Below are 16,921 nucleotides of genomic sequence, written 5' to 3' on the forward strand. Positions count from 1 at the left end.
AAGCAATATTATTTTATGAAAAGTTTTAAGATATTAATTTGTGATTTTGTTTGTGTCCAGTATAGGCATGCAGATTACAGTGGTAATACGCTAATGTTTTGTACTTATATGCTTTCATAGTGACCTGATTTATGAATACACTGCAAGGTACTTTCACATTTCTGTATAATCATTAAAAAAAAAAAGGTTGGAAAAGACCATATAAGCAGATGCCAAAATTAGGAGCATTTAGAGGTGCTTTGTATTTGAATTATGAGCTCTTACACAAGTTAGTAGATTTCATGCTGAGCTGCACTGTATGTGCAGATTAATGTCTTGTGTATCTGTTCTTTTTTTATTTTATTTACATGTTTTTATTGATTCCAGACTTACTATGCTGTTCAAGACACAAAGGCATTTCACAATGAACAGGAAATCGATGCACTACATGCTACCATTGAATGTGAACAACCTCAGCCTGACCTTTATAAGTAAGACAATAATTCATACCTGGTTCATTTAAGGTACCTGAGCAATAAATCATAAAAAATCATAATGAAAGAATACTGGCTGCATCTCTCTGGTTAGAGTGAGCCCCAGAGTGAGCTTGAAGTCAGGTAGGTCTTCCATTCATACTCCTTTTGTGGAGGTAGCTCCCTAGGTGTGCTCTGGGGTAGTGATTTCCAAAGAGGAATGGCTCAAAGCAGTTCACTGAGGAATGCAGTGAAAATTTTAGAACTTCAGTTTCTTTTTCTTTTAATACAAAAATAAGGAAGAAGTTAAGATTTACTAATACTTAGTATAGGTCTTGATATTGGCACCCATACCCTGTCTGTGTGTGTCACACACAATTTTGAGGTTCTCCAGAGGAACTGGGTGTTCCACTATATGGAGAAGTTGCCTGTGGCACTCGCTCCTTTACTTTCAGCATATTGTGAAGTATTGTCATTTATGTGTACCCAGTTAAATGGATTTACAGATTATATTACCTAGTTTTAACTAAAATTACACTCACAAAATGCTGAAGTGGCTTAAAAAGACTCTTGCAAAGATATTGCAGATTGAAGATAATAGTAACAGTCTAGCACAAATGCACAGTAAGTAAATGACAAGCACTTCTGGTTCTGGTACAGAACTTCATCAGTCACATTACAAAGTAAAGCCACTGTCAATCTAATCAGATCTGAAAGGATGTCAACCACAAAAAATTTAAATTGTCAAGACTATTTGAAATACAGATTTTCATCTGCTGTTATTAACCATGAGCCTCATACCACAGGCTTTGAAGTACTGGCTAATGACAGCATGAAGCCATCACAATTAGGAAAACACTTTAATGCAGAACATGAAGAAAAATATCTACAGTTGCATAAAGTCATACAACACTCAGTATTTTGCAAAAAGAACTGTACACAATTCCACTAAGCCTAATGAGAAATCTTGAGAAGCCCCTTTTGAAGTTTCTTAATAGTAATACAAGAAGTCCTGTGCCATTGGGAAAGCACTTATTTTTTCTATCACAGTAAAAAATGGCTGAAATAATACACAGAAAACAATATGATCTGAAGCTGAAATGCACTCTTCTGGCAGCAAATACTGTTGGAAGATGCAGAAAAAACATTCCTTATTTCTGAGGTGTGAAGGCATCTCTTTTCTGTGATCTTGGTGATTAAGAAGCTGGTTTAGAAATCTACTTGAGAACAGGTTCTTCAGAGTATCAAGTCCATCACTTGCTTGATCCTTTTTTAAAATACTTTGCTCTCAAAGTGAATGACTGCAAGTTGAAACTCACGCTATTATAGGTGGTGAAATTCTTTGGGATAGCTGTTGACACAAAATACTGAAAATGTTTAAAATGTTTATTGGTAGTCAGCTTGTATCTGCTGATTCGAACTTGAGATTTTACCTCCCAACAAAACACAGTGGTGAATCTTCTTTTCCAAAGGCATGTGGTTGTTTTGTATCATGATGCATCATAACCAACTGTACATTACTGTCTTCAGATGTGGCTCTACCATGTTGTATGTTCTCTCAGCAGACAGGTTACCACTCCTGTGAGCCTCAGAGGTTCCATTTTGGGGTAACAGGCTCACCAGCTCCCCACAGTTTCCTCTACAATTGAGAACCCTAATGTCCAGCTTAATCCCCTTTGCATTAGGTTATCCACTTGGACAGTGGTATTGCAAATACAGTGTACTGATTATGGCTGGAATGAAGTCAGTTCCCTTCGTAGCAGCCACAGTAGTGTAGTGTTGTTGCTCTGAGACTAAAACAGCATTAGTTGCACACCATGGTTTTAGCTGTTATTGCCAAATTTTTACAATGTCAAACTTTTTGTTCCCCATTTTCCCCCTCCAGAAAATAGGGGGTGGGCAAGAGGCTGGGGATGGACAGAGCCAGGATAGTTGACCTCATTTGACCAGAGGGTCTGTGCCATGACCAGAGGGTCTGTGCCATGTAGTGTCGTGCTCAGCAATAGAACCAGGGCCAGGGGACAATGTCCCAAAGCAGCTGTTGCTTGGAGACTGGCTGGACATTGGCAGGCTCATGGGAGGTGGTGAGTAGTTGCCTTTGTGCCACTTGTTTTTTTCCCTTCACTTATTAAACTGTCAAGATCTTACTTTTGCTTTTCCAATTCTTTTCCCTGTCCTGCTGAGGGGGGGAAGGAGCCAGAGGCTGATGGGTGCTTAGCTGCTATCCAGGGTCAAGCCACCACATACAGATAAAATGTACTGACAAATACTATGAGGAAGAATTACTTAGTGGCTCTAGGCTTTGGTTTGCTTTGGTTTTAATTTAGCTGTAGGCTTTAGATGTTGTAAAATATAGTAATTGCACTGACTTATCTCGGGTAGTTTAGGGAATAAGACTTTTTATTTCTTTTTCATGGGTCTACTTAGAAGACTTATCCCTATTTTTTACACCTCTTCATTTGCAAAATTTATGTCAAGTTACCATTCTATGTATTTTTGTATTTGCTTGTTTTAAGTGTGTATCTATATGTATCTCTTATGTTCTTGTTCATGTTCTGGATAATTGGAGCCTGTTCAGTTGGAAAGTGTTCTCTGTGATACATACTTTCTAGAAAATATTTCTTAAATAATCTATTAGCAGTACTGTTAAACTACTTGTATATTTCCCTTTCAGATTTGTTGGTCGAATAAATGTTTACCATGATAGGAATGAGCCTATTGCAAGGTGGGGAAATCCAGAGTTTCTACACATTTAAATATTTCACAGTTCAATAAGTATCAATAATGAGAATTACCTTTGGTTCACCAACATTGTGCTGCTATGTTTTAATGATAAAATATTTTTCTCTTAGAAAATTCCAGACTGCTGTTTCATAAATAATTGATATTTTGCCTTCTAATCATATTTCTCTTTAGTATTTTAATGCCTTTATTCAACTTCAATTTTATCTGAAATATATTTAGTTTGTAAATGATGTTGATAGGATTTTGACAGCACTTGTACAACAATGCCCCATTAGTGTGTGATCTTGGTAGTGCAGTAAACAATATAAATAGTATCACTTGTGTTTTTCATTTTTCTTAAATTTTGAAGGGTTTGACCATGTCAAATATTTTTTTACTGTAATTTTACTGAGTGTGTTTGTACTTCTGTGTAAAGTGTCCATAATGCTGTGTGTTCAAGGGAGACAGCATCCAACTTGCTGTACCTGATTTTATTCTGATTCTGGTCACAAAGAGGCAAAGCACTAGGAGAGAAAAGCTGCTTGCTGGGGTGATATTCTAGATCCCAGCATGTGGGGAGTTAGGCAGTGCTGTGCTGGCTAAGTGCTTCCTATCCTCAGTGTGTCTTTAGATATGTTATTTTCTGTCTCAGTCTGCTATTGAATCTGTCGATTGATCTGGGTCATTCATGTAACATTGTTCCCCTAGTTTCTAGAAAGTAGTTTCAGGTTTTACATCAGCATTGTGGCCCTTTTTGGAGTTTCTTGATTTTTGGGGGGAGTTTCATACCACAAGTGCACTTGAAATAACATTGGAAAATGCCGAATGTACTTCCTGGTTTGATTTTTTTTATTGCTATATAGATAGAATAATACTTCTGCATGCAGTCTGCCTGTAAAGTAGTCCTTGGCTTTGAACTCATATGATGATTAGTGTACACATCATGTTCCAAAATGTTATTTAAACTTCATTGCAGTCCTTACATTAATTCTTGTACTCTTCAATAAATTATTTTACCTATATTTATTGGCATTTTGAAAAATGTTTACAGCAAGTATCAAAAATATCTTGTATGCTATTTAAAGTAAAATGGAGGATTGTATTGTCCTTAAGAAGTTCTCACATACAGGACATTATCGTTTATATAGGTCTAAAAAATAATAGAATTAATATTTTTAAAAATAAGTACTGTGCACTTAGGATGGTGAGTATTTGGGTACCTACATATATGGGGTTTAGGTGCATTGGTTTAAGACTTGAATTGTGAAATGGTGATCTTAATTTTAGGCATATATTTATTTATTTTTAATTTTCACTTAAAAAATTTAAATATGCCTTGTAATTTGTTAAAATAAAAGCTTTTTAGTAAAACACATTCCTGTTCTATGTAACTTCCACTAAGGCCTGATGGTTTTCTAGAAATGTTTAAATTTTCTAATACTTAACCTTTTGCAGGCCATTAGGATCTGAAAATCTGCTTCTTAGAGGAGCCACTTTAAAGAACACAGAAAAAATCTTTGGTAAATATTTCTGTTGACTACTGTAATGGACCCTGAAGTAATAAGCAAACACCAAACAAGGTTACAAGCTTGCAGTTACTACTGAGCTTATGATTTCTATTGCATCACTTGTTTTACAACTTTCTAATGGTGTTTAATGTTGTTACATAGAAATACTTTAGCAATTGGGAACTGTGACTGGAATGGGATGTAAATGCTGCTTAAAATTTCTAAGTACCAAGATAATTAAGCCATTCCTAATTTTGGGTTGTCATCCAAATCTGAGGTTTCTTTCTTCAGACTAAAGAATTAAAGAAATTATAGAGTATAATAATCTAATGAATTGTGCTCTTTTGAAGTTACTGCACTGTGCAATCTTTAGTAAAACAAGTTGTCTAATTTCAGGTGTTGCTATCTACACTGGCATGGAAACCAAGATGGCATTAAATTACCAATCAAAATCACAGAAGCGTTCTGCTGTAGAGAAGTAAAATATGTAATACTTATTTTGGGGCTTGAAAGCTGCATGTTTAAATGGTGCAAATCAGATTTTTTTTCACTGAAAGTGTATATTTCATTGATTTAAGTGAAAGAAAAGAGGTAGAGGGATTTCAAATTTGCTTATTTTTAACTATTTTTAAACTTATAATGCAAGTCTTATAACACCATATAAATGAGGTTCTCAATGCCAAATTATTCTTGTTAGATGTTGAAAAAATAAAGAGATTTTGATCTAATGCTTAGCTCTTTAATGTATGATGTTTTGTTGTTCTATAACTTTTTGTTGTTCACTTTTCTTTCACTGTTTAGAGTACATGTACTGACAGCTTTTCAGGGTTATATTTTTTATTATCTTAGCATTCAATGCTTTTTGTTGCAATTAAGTCTTGAATTCAGTAAAAATAACTTTTTTAATGCACTTCTCAACAATGCTTGTCTGTGACATGTTTTCCATGGTTTAGCTAAAATTAACAAGTGCCATACAGACAAACATGGTGGGAAAGTATGACAATGCTATCCTTAAGGAGTGAGCTGACATTGATTGCTTACTATTTTCTATTCCTACTCTATCTGAAATCATCAGCTCTGAGTAAGGTGTCCAGCCTTGTGAGAAACAAGATGTCATTGGTTGAGGCAAGATGTACTGACCAGCTGACAGCCTTTCTCTTACACAGTGACTGAGCAATGGTGTTGTGTCTCTTTCTATTGGTGTTGGTGTATAACCCATGGCTTTTAGTTCATGCCCATCATTAATGAAAATATAATCTTAAATGCAAAGTGTTCTTGCTCTTTTTTTAGATCTGCCTAGAGTTAAAACATTAAAGCTGTGTAGCAAAATGTTCTTTTTTAGTTTTTTTATTTCTATGAAAGTACTTATGTTAGTGATCTTATAATGATTCAGCGAAGTGGCATGAAAAGGTCTGCAGATTCAAGGCCCATTGTTCTGTTATGATTCTATCTATGCTGTTGTTTTGAGTAATATACTAGTTTTGGTAATTTGTCACACACATTTTGGAAACAACTATAAGAACGGAAAAATAGAAATTAAAAATGGGAAATACTGTGGTTGTAAATTTTAATGCAGTAATGTTGTTCCTCTTTGGAAAGGTACTTTGGAAAAGTTATTTAACATCTTAGCATTGTTAGACTTGCAGCAAATATTAGAAGGATGTATAACAGACTGAGTATAACAATTTCTAATAAACTCTGTCCTTTATATGCTAATGGGGTTCTTATTTTGCCCTTTTTTTTTTAGATCAATGAATGTATTTCTTGTTGTATACCTCGGTATTCTCGTCAGTAAAGCAGTAATAAATACTGTTCTGAAGTATGCCTGGCAGAGTGACCCATTTCGTGATGAGCCATGGTACAATCAGAAAACAGAGCCTGAAAAGAAAAGAAATTTGGTATGGAAATAAATGATAATACCAAGAAAGTTTCCCAAAATCCTTAATTAATAGAGATTCTACTGAAAAGTATACACAGCCTGCTAACTTACCAGTCATGCTTTTTTGCTGACAGTGGTGATAGTGTACTTGTAGAAAGATTGTATGTTAAATTTTTTCCCTTAAGTTGTATGTGTGAATTTAACTGATGAGAAAATCTCTAATTTAATATAAAAAGCTTCATGAAACTCTTTTGGAACTGCCTGTTATTTATATAAATTACTAAAGAATTGACCTCTCACTGAGAAATACAGGGACTAGAAGGAATCCCACAGCTATTGGCAGTTCTGTAAGAGACATGGTCAAAATAATCCACTGTGGGAATCTCCATAAAAATGCTCCTCATAAGTTTAGTTTCATATTATTGTGTTATGAGCACTTGAGGCATCAGAGAACTTCAGTCACCAGTGCCAGGTGTTCTTACAGGAACAAGGACATTGTCCTGAATGGACACCCAGAGGATCCCAAGCAGTGAGCTGAAACTTGCCCTACAGAAAGCACAGTATTTATTTCACTAAATCCTCCCAGTCAGACTAGGGGAAAATTTGCTTCCTTACCCTAAATGCATGAGGAGCACATGCTAGGCAGGCTTTCTAGAGTTCTTGTTAGCACCAGTAGCAATGTCTCAGCTTGCTTAGCAGGTTGACTGTAGTTCCCCCAAGTCTCCACCACTGAAAAATTGAGCCAGGTTATGTGCATACATTCTGCTTGTGTTGAGAGAGGGAAAGGAAACCCTTTATTTATTTATGAAATGCTGCCTGAAAGTTATGTAATTTGATAATCCTTGAAGGAGTTGCTATGGGACTATGCTATTTTTTTTTGTAATTTTTTAATGTACATGTTAATGTTCCCCAAAAAGTCTTCACCATGCTCATTAGTTGCTCTAGAACTTTACAATAATGCTATGTTATGGCATTCTACACCTGTATATCTGTAAAGAAAAATGCAAATTTCAAAGAAAAAGCTCTATTGCATGCCAGTTGTGATGTTATAAATCATGAAGGTTTGCATCCTGTGCTGAACTGCGAGCTATGAAAGACATTGCTTATTGTTCCAAAGTTATTTGAAAAAACTGATTTGTAAATACATGTAGTGATCTTGCAATGTTTAATGGTACATGAAAAATCAATATTTCCATCTTGTTTCTTTGTCAGTTTCTTCAAGCTTTTACAGATTTCCTTGCATTCATGGTTCTTTTCAACTACATTATTCCTGTCTCCATGTATGTCACTGTGGAAATGCAGAAATTTCTTGGTTCTTATTTCCTTGCATGGGATGAGGAGATGTTTGATGAGGGTACAGGTGAAGGACCACTGGTGAACACTTCTGACCTCAATGAAGAGTTGGGACAGGTAAATTTCATTGAATTATACTTGTTTTTTCAACTGTTTCTACTGTAATTTTTTATTTTAAAATTGCTACTTCAAGGTTTTTTAGTTTTGCTTTGAGTTTTTTTGGAGCTACATGTGTATTTTCTTTAGTGCTGATTAATTTTAAAAATAAAATCTGAGATATTTTTGTTTTCAGAATCAAAAATTCTGATTTCTCATCCAGTCAGTGAAATTCAATCAGTATTACTATCGTATTAAGGAATAAACACTTCTTCTCCATTGATTATAGAAGGAAATTATATAAGGATCTAGCTTCCTTAGATTAAAAGTTAGATGCAAAAAAAAAAAATCCCTTTTTGTCTGACTAGACTGACACTGCATCTCCAGACACAAGTTTCATCCATTAAAACGTTCAATGGGCAGCCTCAATTTTGAAAGGAAATCCTGCTCTGTCTTAAGAAAATCATCACCTTGAGACAGATACAGATAAATTTTGTTTGAGAAAATATTCAAGATCTCAGTTAAAAATACTTCCATAAGTTTTTCAAATAAATAAATAAAATGTTGTATTTCTTTCTAGTTAAACAGGTAATAAAGGTTTTAAGGATACATATCTACTTGGATTAAGGGTGGTACCAGGTATTTCATTATTATGGCAGACAATTGACATTGCCTCCAATAAGATGCTCAAAGAGGATCTGCTGAATTAGAGTCTGGATGAGCAGACAGCGAGGTGGATTGAGCAGGGGGTGAACAGCCAGGCTCAGAGGGGTGCACAGTGGGAGGCCAGCATCTAGCAGTGTACACTGGGGTCAGTATGGCTCCCATCCTGATCATGAGTGAGTTGTGTCACTGGGGCCATCCAGCTGGATGGAAAGCAGCTTTGCAGAAAAGGACCGGCGTGTCCTGATGGAAATCCAGTTCAGCATGAGCCAGCAGTGTGTCTCTACGGCAGAGAGGGCCAGGGTATCATGAGCTGCATTAGGCAAAGTGTTGCCAGCAGGTCAGGGAAGGCAATGATCCCCTCTCCAGGGCTCACCTGGAGTGCCATGTCCAGCTCTGGGCTCCCCAGTACTGACACGTGAGCTTACTGGAGGGAGCCTAGTGAAGGGCCACAAAGACAGACAAGGGACTGGACATTCCATGGCTCATGATAAGACAGGTAGAGAGAGCTGGGACTGTCCAGCCTGGAGGAAAGGAGGTTCAGGGAAGATCTTACCAATTTATACAAATACCTGAAGAGAAGGGTACTAAGAGGGTAGAGCCAGGATTTTCTCAGTGGTGACCAGAGGCAGTGGGCCCAACCTGAAACTGGAGGATCTGTCTGAACATGAGGAAACACTGTGACAAAACAACACACTGAATGACTTGGTTGATAGCAATTTGTAAATTTAATGATGAAACTGAATGTAGGGGTTGAGATGAAAAAATCCATATAAATCCTATCCACTCAGAAAAAAGTTTAATTGCCGAAAATTTGTCTACAGATAAAAAGCCATTGTAAAATTTGGCATTTGTCTTTTCAGATTAATGCATATTATAAAAATCTCAGTGGAAAGTGTGCATAATTAATGATGTTTTTGAAGACTGAGCAAAAATTTATTTGGTTTTAAGTTTGCTCAGTGCCCTGCATAAATGGTGAAGTTTGATAAACAATCTGATGAATTCTAAATAATAGCCTTATTTTCAGTGTTTAGTTCCTTACCTTACTTCATTTTTTAGTTTGTCAAATATGACATGCAGTAGGTATGCAATACCTACATCCAGGATCCAAAATTGAGCCAATCTAGTTCTTCTAGTTGATAGTTCAGATTTTGGTTTTAGTTTTAATATTGCTAGACTTAAGCACTGTGGCTCATTGTAAAAGATAAAGTTAATAAAAAATTAAATATTGAGACAAAATGAGTGTTTCCAGGGCAATTACAGTGCCCAGGTGTATAACAGTATGTGTCCACAATCCTGATTTAAACTAACATAATTGTAGTGGGGAATTCTGATACCACCCTAGAGACTGTTCTGACAGTAACTGATCCACATCCAGGCATGTGCATTAAATAATAATCCCGGGAAATGAAATTTGTATGCATTTTGTTTCTATAAATACCTGTCTTGCAGTGAGAAAGACATTAAAAACGAAAAAGGACCTAGAGAGAAGAGTGGAAGTAGGTTAAAAACATCATTTGCATCTGTTATGAGGCAAAAGATTGCATTGTTTGATACTCTTACAGGAGAAAATCTTTCAGGGCCTATATTTCTTTGAAGATAACTGCCAAAAGAAATTGTTGTCTTCCTTTTCTGAAGGGCCATAAGGATTTTCAAAGAAAGGTGTAGCCCAGTAATAAACTCAGTTTTGTTCAGGGATGTTGGAAAATTCTGTTCACATTCTTGCGATTTTTATTTTGTGCTTGTTTGCAGATTGAGTATGTCTTCACAGATAAAACAGGAACACTAACTGAGAACAATATGGAATTTGTAGAATGTTGCATTGAAGGGCATGTTTATGTACCACATGTTATCTGCAATGGCCAAATCCTCCATGATTGTACAGGCATTGATATGATTGATTCATCTCCAGGAAGTAATGGAAAGGTATGATAACTCTCTATATGTTCTTGGTTTTTCACAATGAAACATGAAAATTGAACTGTACTGATGAAGGGAATGAAGAAATCCAACATTCTTGAATTTTACTAATCAAAGTAGGTAACTGCATAGACATTTCAATTTCCTAGTTAAGAGTAAGATTTAAAGACTTAATGGGAAGGTTCTTATTTTAATGCAGTTGTAAAGCTGAGTCAAAACCTAAATATAGAGCTTTCTCTAGTTAATAGCTACAGCCACAGGTAACTGGTTTCCATTTAACCTTAGCTACAACAGAGAAAGCAAGACAGGAAAATCCTCGAAGGGCAAAATGGGGGCTTCGTGCAATCACTTATTAAGTCATCACTGTGTGAAAATGTGGCCAGAGAATGGTTTATGATCGAATTAAATTACTTTAAAATGTGACTTAATTTAGCCACATCTGAAGTGTGCTACTTACAGCATGTATGTATTGTGGTTATTTGCTGTGTTGAAAGTTGAAAATGAGTTGAAAGTTCGGGAGTCTTCATGTGTCAACAGGTGAACAGGGTGGCTCCCCCTCAAGAAGCCTGCCTTTGTCTGATTAATAATCAGCAGTAATCAGTGATATAGATCGCCTACAAAAAGAAGAGAAAGAAGAGTTTTCAAGTGGTAACACATAATGACAGCTGTTTGTTTTATTTCTCAGGAGAGAGAGGAACTATTTTTCCGAGCTCTTTGTCTCTGCCACACTGTTCAGGTAAAGGATGATGATAGCGTGGATGGTTTGGAGAAAGATCAGGTACCAAGAAAACCCTGTGTATATATATCATCATCACCTGATGAAGTTGCTTTAGTTGAAGGAATACAGAGGTATGTGTGTACGTAGGTATTATATTTTTCTAAACTACAGATGTAACCACTGAATCTCAAATTTGTTTTCAGAACAAAAATCATAATAACAAACACCAATCTACAGCTGCTTGTTTTCCTAGCATGAATTCATTAATATTTATAGCCTAAAATCAACTAAAAACAGTTTGGGATTTTGGTGTTGGTTTGTTGTGGACTTAGTCTTAAATCCTTATGACAGTGTTTTAACTGGGTAATTATATATTTGTTACATTCATTCTCTTATTCTGTGTTTCATTTTACAGACTTGGTTACACCTTTCTAAGGCTGAAAGAAAATTACATGGAGATCTTAAATCGGGAAAATAACATAGAAAAGTGAGTGGTTAAAAAGATAACAAAATAGACTGATGAGTTTTTGTTGATGCATTTAATAAGCCATTGTTTCCTTACAGATGAATTTCTAAGTCAGGAAAGCCAAGAACCTTACATTTTAGTAGAAAAATTGAGAAAATCTAGTAATTTTAATTACCTTCACTTTTTTGACATTATATTCACTATAAAATATTGATATGACAGTGAGGGTGTGGTGTGAGATTCATGACCTAATCTAATAGTTCCTGATGGTTTTGTATATTCTTAATAGAAAATGCTGTGTACCAAATTTGCTGTTCACAGATGATCCATGGAATTTACAGGAGGGTAATAGCTGTGGAATAAATTTAGTGGAACATAAATGTGAGTCAAATTTTCAATAACAATGAAATAGTACAGATGTTATGTGGTATGTGCATACCCTTGAAAATTTACCTTACACATCTCTAGATGTCTGCTGGTTGTCCTCTGGTATATCCAAATCTTCCTGCTTGGGTACTCTGCTAACTGTACAGGGACTCTTGGACACAAATATAGGAATCCTGGTGTTACCTTTACCTCCTTTTAGGATAATATGGAGACTTTTTAGGCTCAGCTCATAAGAACTGGAGTCAGTATCATTTGGTGACTCAGAAGAAATCACTGTAATAATTGAGAATTTTCTCCCAAATGCATCACAGTTTGTAGACCTGATGTAGCTTTGCACAGGTCTGAGTTCTAGGGTGTTAAAAGGATTTAGGACTAAGGGATTTAATTAAACATGCAGATTTGGACAGAGACGAATCCTGAAAAAGTTGGGATTAATGATTGGATTGTTTATGTTTGCTCTGGAAAAGGGAGGCTCTCTTAAGTTAGGAGAAATAGATAAGAGAGTAAATGATAGAAGTAAACTGATTAAACTAAAACAGTGCAGCAGGAGATTGTGTTCATTTTTCCTCTTAAAAAGGAAAGAAACAGGTGATAAAATTAAATAATATAAATAATGGCAAATATAAAAGCAGTAAAAAGAAATCTTTTTCTTTTCACTTGAATAAATTATCTATAAACATTTGAGCAAGATTATGGAATTAGGTCAGCACTTCAGGGGGATTAGGAATAATAAAAAATAGAAAAATATAAAATAAAGACTTGGGTGTAAGCATGCGTTTCAAGTTCTAAGGCTATGTCTAAGTATTATGCATAGAAACATACTTCATAATCAGTACAGTGCTCTGCTGCAAGGTTTCTAGTCCTGTACTTAAATTAGAGTGACTGTACATCTGAGGATACTTAGGGACATCACAAGTTCTGTTTCAAGTAACTAGGAGCTGAGGGCTTTCCTTACTTATTATTTGCAACCTGCTGTTTCATTCTTACTAGTTTCATATTCCACGATACTCAACATAATCTTCCATGTTAGGAGAAATGTTTAATTTATGTGCTTGAAGTCATAACAACCACTTTAGGATTCAGAAAAAATAGAGTTGTGTAAAAAATAGTTCTGTTTCTGTTTCAGGTTTGAATTATTGGAGGTTTTCAGTTTTGACTCTGTGAGACGGCGAATGAGTGTAATTGTTAGATCTCCAACAGGTAGGGCTGTCACATTCTGTTTGATTTTTTTGTCTCACTTGAATTTGTTTCAGATTTATCAGAGTTACGCATTAAACACAGTCTGTATGCCCTTCTTTATAAAATAAGGGACCAGGTACTAGCATGAGTACAATGTTACCAAAAAGTTGGAAGAAAACATTTTGAAGACTTATTAATTTGGATGTGTTTTGAAGAAAGTATATTTGGTCATTTTGAATTCCATATGCTGTCTCTTTTAGGTGATATATTTCTGTTTTGTAAGGGAGCAGATTCCTCCATATTTCCTAGGGTTAAAGAAGGTAAAATTGACCAAGTACGATCCCGAGTACAACGCAATGCAGTGGTAAGATTCCATTTTATTGATCTGTTCACATGATATCAGTGTCCAAAAGAAATTAAGTGTTCTGACCTCCTGCATTTTCTGCTAACAGATTTGTTTTTACAGGCACCAAGGTTATTCTATGCCAAGGTTCACTCAGGCTTTGTGGCTAGCAGTCTGTGTAACTCCCTTATTTGCATCTGTCCTCTAGCTCATCTTCCACATGTCAGTTGTGGTGCAATATGAATACATTAGATATGCCCAACTGTATGTTAAACCAGAGGTCATCAGTTTGCTCGTTAGTATGGCAATTTCGCAAATGTGATTTGAATTAATTTTTGGATAGAAGAGAAGTGAAAACCAATAAATCTCTGTAAAAACTATTGCTAGTTTCAGCCCCCAGCCTTAGCAACTGTGATTTGCTGCCTTTGATTGCTTTACAAGCTCTGAGACAGTGGAGTGATCATCAATATCTTACATTTTTGCTTGCTAAAAATCAGCTATGAACTGGCTGATCATCTTCAAAAGAAATTTAGAACTTGGTTTTACCTGAAAGTAGTATTTGGAGTGGTCAAGTAAGGAATTTTGTTGTATCTAAAAATATGCAGAACTCATTGCAATGCAGGACAACTGCCAGTCTTACATAGAATATAATTTGCTGGCATCCAGTGCTCAAACTGAAAACAAAGTATTATTACAGATATGTGAAAAAAAAACCCGCTACAGTGTCACCTGCTTTTGTTTTGAAGCAAAAAGCTCTCAAAGTGCTTTACTAAGCTTCATTTTATGGGACAGCTGTCTGATAATAGCAAGTAAAAGAGGCTAATGAAATTGAAAAGTATTTACGTATAATATCCGTTCAGTGTCTGTCAAGAAAGAAATCCAGACCAGCACCTATTTATTCATCTTGCATAATTGGAAATAGGACTGGCTCCTACATACAGAAGCCTCTCAAAGAAAATATCTGGCACCTGCTTTTATAAATTTCAAGAGGCAGGGAGATATTTTAATAATTGCCCTTCTTGGTTTGGTAATAAGTAACTATACAAAGACTTACTGATGAATTAAAGTTAAGGAAGCTGAAGTGCCAGTAAAATGGTGTTGTGAGAAGCAATATATAACTCAGGAGGCAAGACTTTACTGTGTTTCTCCCCACCTTACAAAATCTATATACTTGCTTTCTTATTCATCACTCAGTCCAGAAGTTTGATGCAGTCTACAACACCCACAGCTAAATTTTAGTTTTCACTTGATTGAAATGGTACAGTTGGGTTTTCACTTTCAGTTCTCTTTGTGATATTTGGTCCCTGTCTGTGGATCTGCTGCAGCACAGCATCAAAATCAGACTCTGCAGAGCTACTATTTAGGTTACTGTTATTTATTCTGACTCATCCTGCCTAATTATACACATAGAGAAAGAAACCTTTAGCTTGACTTTGCCTTCCCTTGTAATCTCATATATCCAATTGGATCACTGAGCTGTTTACCTTCTGGAGATTGAGGTTGGTCTGTCAGTAACTGCTTCTAGAGCAGAGCAGAATTAAGCTGAACCATATCCTAGTCTACACTATGCTGTACTAGTCTATACTTAGTCACTTCATGATGTTCCTTTTTCAAATCCTCCAGCATAAACACCAGCAAGAAGTCTAAGAAGAGTTTTGTAAAATGCATTTTGTTTCTTTTGATTGCGCTCTTTAGGAGGGACTGCGAACGTTGTGTGTTGCGTATAAGAAGCTCTCAGCAGAAGAATATAGCAATGTACAGGAGCTGCTTCAGGGTGCAAAGCTGGCCCTTCAGGAGCGGGATAAGAAATTGGCAGAAGTGTATGAGCAGATAGAAACAGATTTTATATTACTTGGTGCTACAGCTGTTGAAGATCGGTTAGTTTCATTATTTCTTAGTTTCTTATCTTCAGTGATGACGACAAAGTAATTGAAGACTCTTTTTCTGCATTAGAGAATTTTTAGGAAACCCCTTATTTTAATTGATTCCACACCCTTGCCTTACTGAAGTTACACATGGTAACTTTATAACCTAGTGAGCAACTAATAATAGTTAAGTGTACAAAAATCAGTGTATTTGAACCGAGTAACAATTTACTGATCAAGTTAATAGGCAAAAGTTCCAGAGGGAAGGACTACAAAATGGGTATTGAGGAGTTGAAGGAAGAATCTTTACGTCTTAAAAAGATTCAAAAACACCCACTAGTCCCCTGAACATTTTTAGAGTCCCACTTTGGGGAAAATTCTTAGATCTGGTGACTTCTGTTGAAACTTTTTGTTTGTTTATGAAAATCTTTCAATAAAGACCTTTCTCATTTCCAAGCAATCCATCAATGTATGCTGTCAATTGACTTTACAGGCTACAAGAAAAAGCTGCTGACACTATTGAAGCACTCCAGAAAGCAGGAATTAAAGTTTGGGTTCTGACAGGAGACAAAATGGAGACTGCTGCAGCTACCTGCTACGCTTGCAAACTCTTCAGAAGAAATACACAAATACTTGAGCTAACCACAAAGAAAATTGAAGAGCAGAGTTTGCACGATGTGCTTTTTGACCTAAACAAAACTGTCATAAGACAAAATGGCAGCTTAACCAGGGATACCTTCTCAGGGTAAGGAAAAGGTTGGATTTGCAGGCCAGAAGTGGGCTTCTGGGCATTTTGCAAGCAATGAAATTATGACCAATTACCTTAAGAACAACAGTATGCTTCAGTTTCTGTTGCTAATGTGTGAATTATTGTATGGCAGTTAAGCATAAGCTTCTTTAGATAAATTTAGGGTTTCCGTCATGGTTCTTTATCTCATTTCTGGTACTACTTTTACTATTAAAAGAAAAGTCACAACTGATACTGTAATAATTTTTCCACCATAAAGCTATTAGCAATGAGTTAACAAGCATTTGTGGTACTATTTTAGCAGAGATTTTCTATAACTCATAGCCTTGCAGCTTAAATCTCTAGACCAGGTAATTTTTCTTAGCTCTCCTTACAATTTATACCCCATTGATCTAATCAAGAACGTTTGTATATTCAGTTAAATAAATAATTTTCATCCATATCATCTGTACCATTTTGTTTAAGTACCACAGGTCTTACAAGGTGTGATCAAACATGTTTGTTTCCCTTTTTGTGCAATGCCAAATTCTACATGTTAAAGCTCTTTGGATTTTTTTTTTGCCTTTATCTCCAGAGCTAGAGAATAGTACTAAAGTAATAAAAGCAGGATTCTACTTATATATGTTCAAATTCAGGCTAAAAATATTTCACTGTGATATACTAAACATTCAGTACACTGC

General features: G+C 35.7%; 1 protein-coding gene across 7 annotated transcripts in view; it reads left to right on the forward strand.

Moving 5' to 3' along the window:
- The window catches only part of ATP11A (ATPase phospholipid transporting 11A), a 117,497-nt gene that overhangs the window by 74,110 nt on the left and 26,466 nt on the right, over positions 1–16,921 (forward strand). For all 7 annotated transcript variants that reach the window (XM_064709292.1, XM_064709301.1, XM_064709310.1 and 4 more), the window contains exons 7-19: positions 367–470; positions 3,127–3,177; positions 4,632–4,696; positions 5,081–5,162; positions 6,432–6,582; positions 7,776–7,973; positions 10,368–10,541; positions 11,221–11,384; positions 11,669–11,740; positions 13,233–13,306; positions 13,546–13,649; positions 15,324–15,505; positions 15,987–16,238. In XM_064709292.1, coding sequence (XP_064565362.1) covers positions 367–470; positions 3,127–3,177; positions 4,632–4,696; positions 5,081–5,162; positions 6,432–6,582; positions 7,776–7,973; positions 10,368–10,541; positions 11,221–11,384; positions 11,669–11,740; positions 13,233–13,306; positions 13,546–13,649; positions 15,324–15,505; positions 15,987–16,238 — 1,673 coding nt within the window. The remainder of the gene's footprint in view (positions 1–366; positions 471–3,126; positions 3,178–4,631; positions 4,697–5,080; positions 5,163–6,431; positions 6,583–7,775; positions 7,974–10,367; positions 10,542–11,220; positions 11,385–11,668; positions 11,741–13,232; positions 13,307–13,545; positions 13,650–15,323; positions 15,506–15,986; positions 16,239–16,921) is intronic.

This window comes from Zonotrichia leucophrys, chromosome 1 (genome assembly GCF_028769735.1).
Source record: "Zonotrichia leucophrys gambelii isolate GWCS_2022_RI chromosome 1, RI_Zleu_2.0, whole genome shotgun sequence".
Lineage (NCBI taxonomy): Eukaryota > Metazoa > Chordata > Aves > Passeriformes > Passerellidae > Zonotrichia > Zonotrichia leucophrys.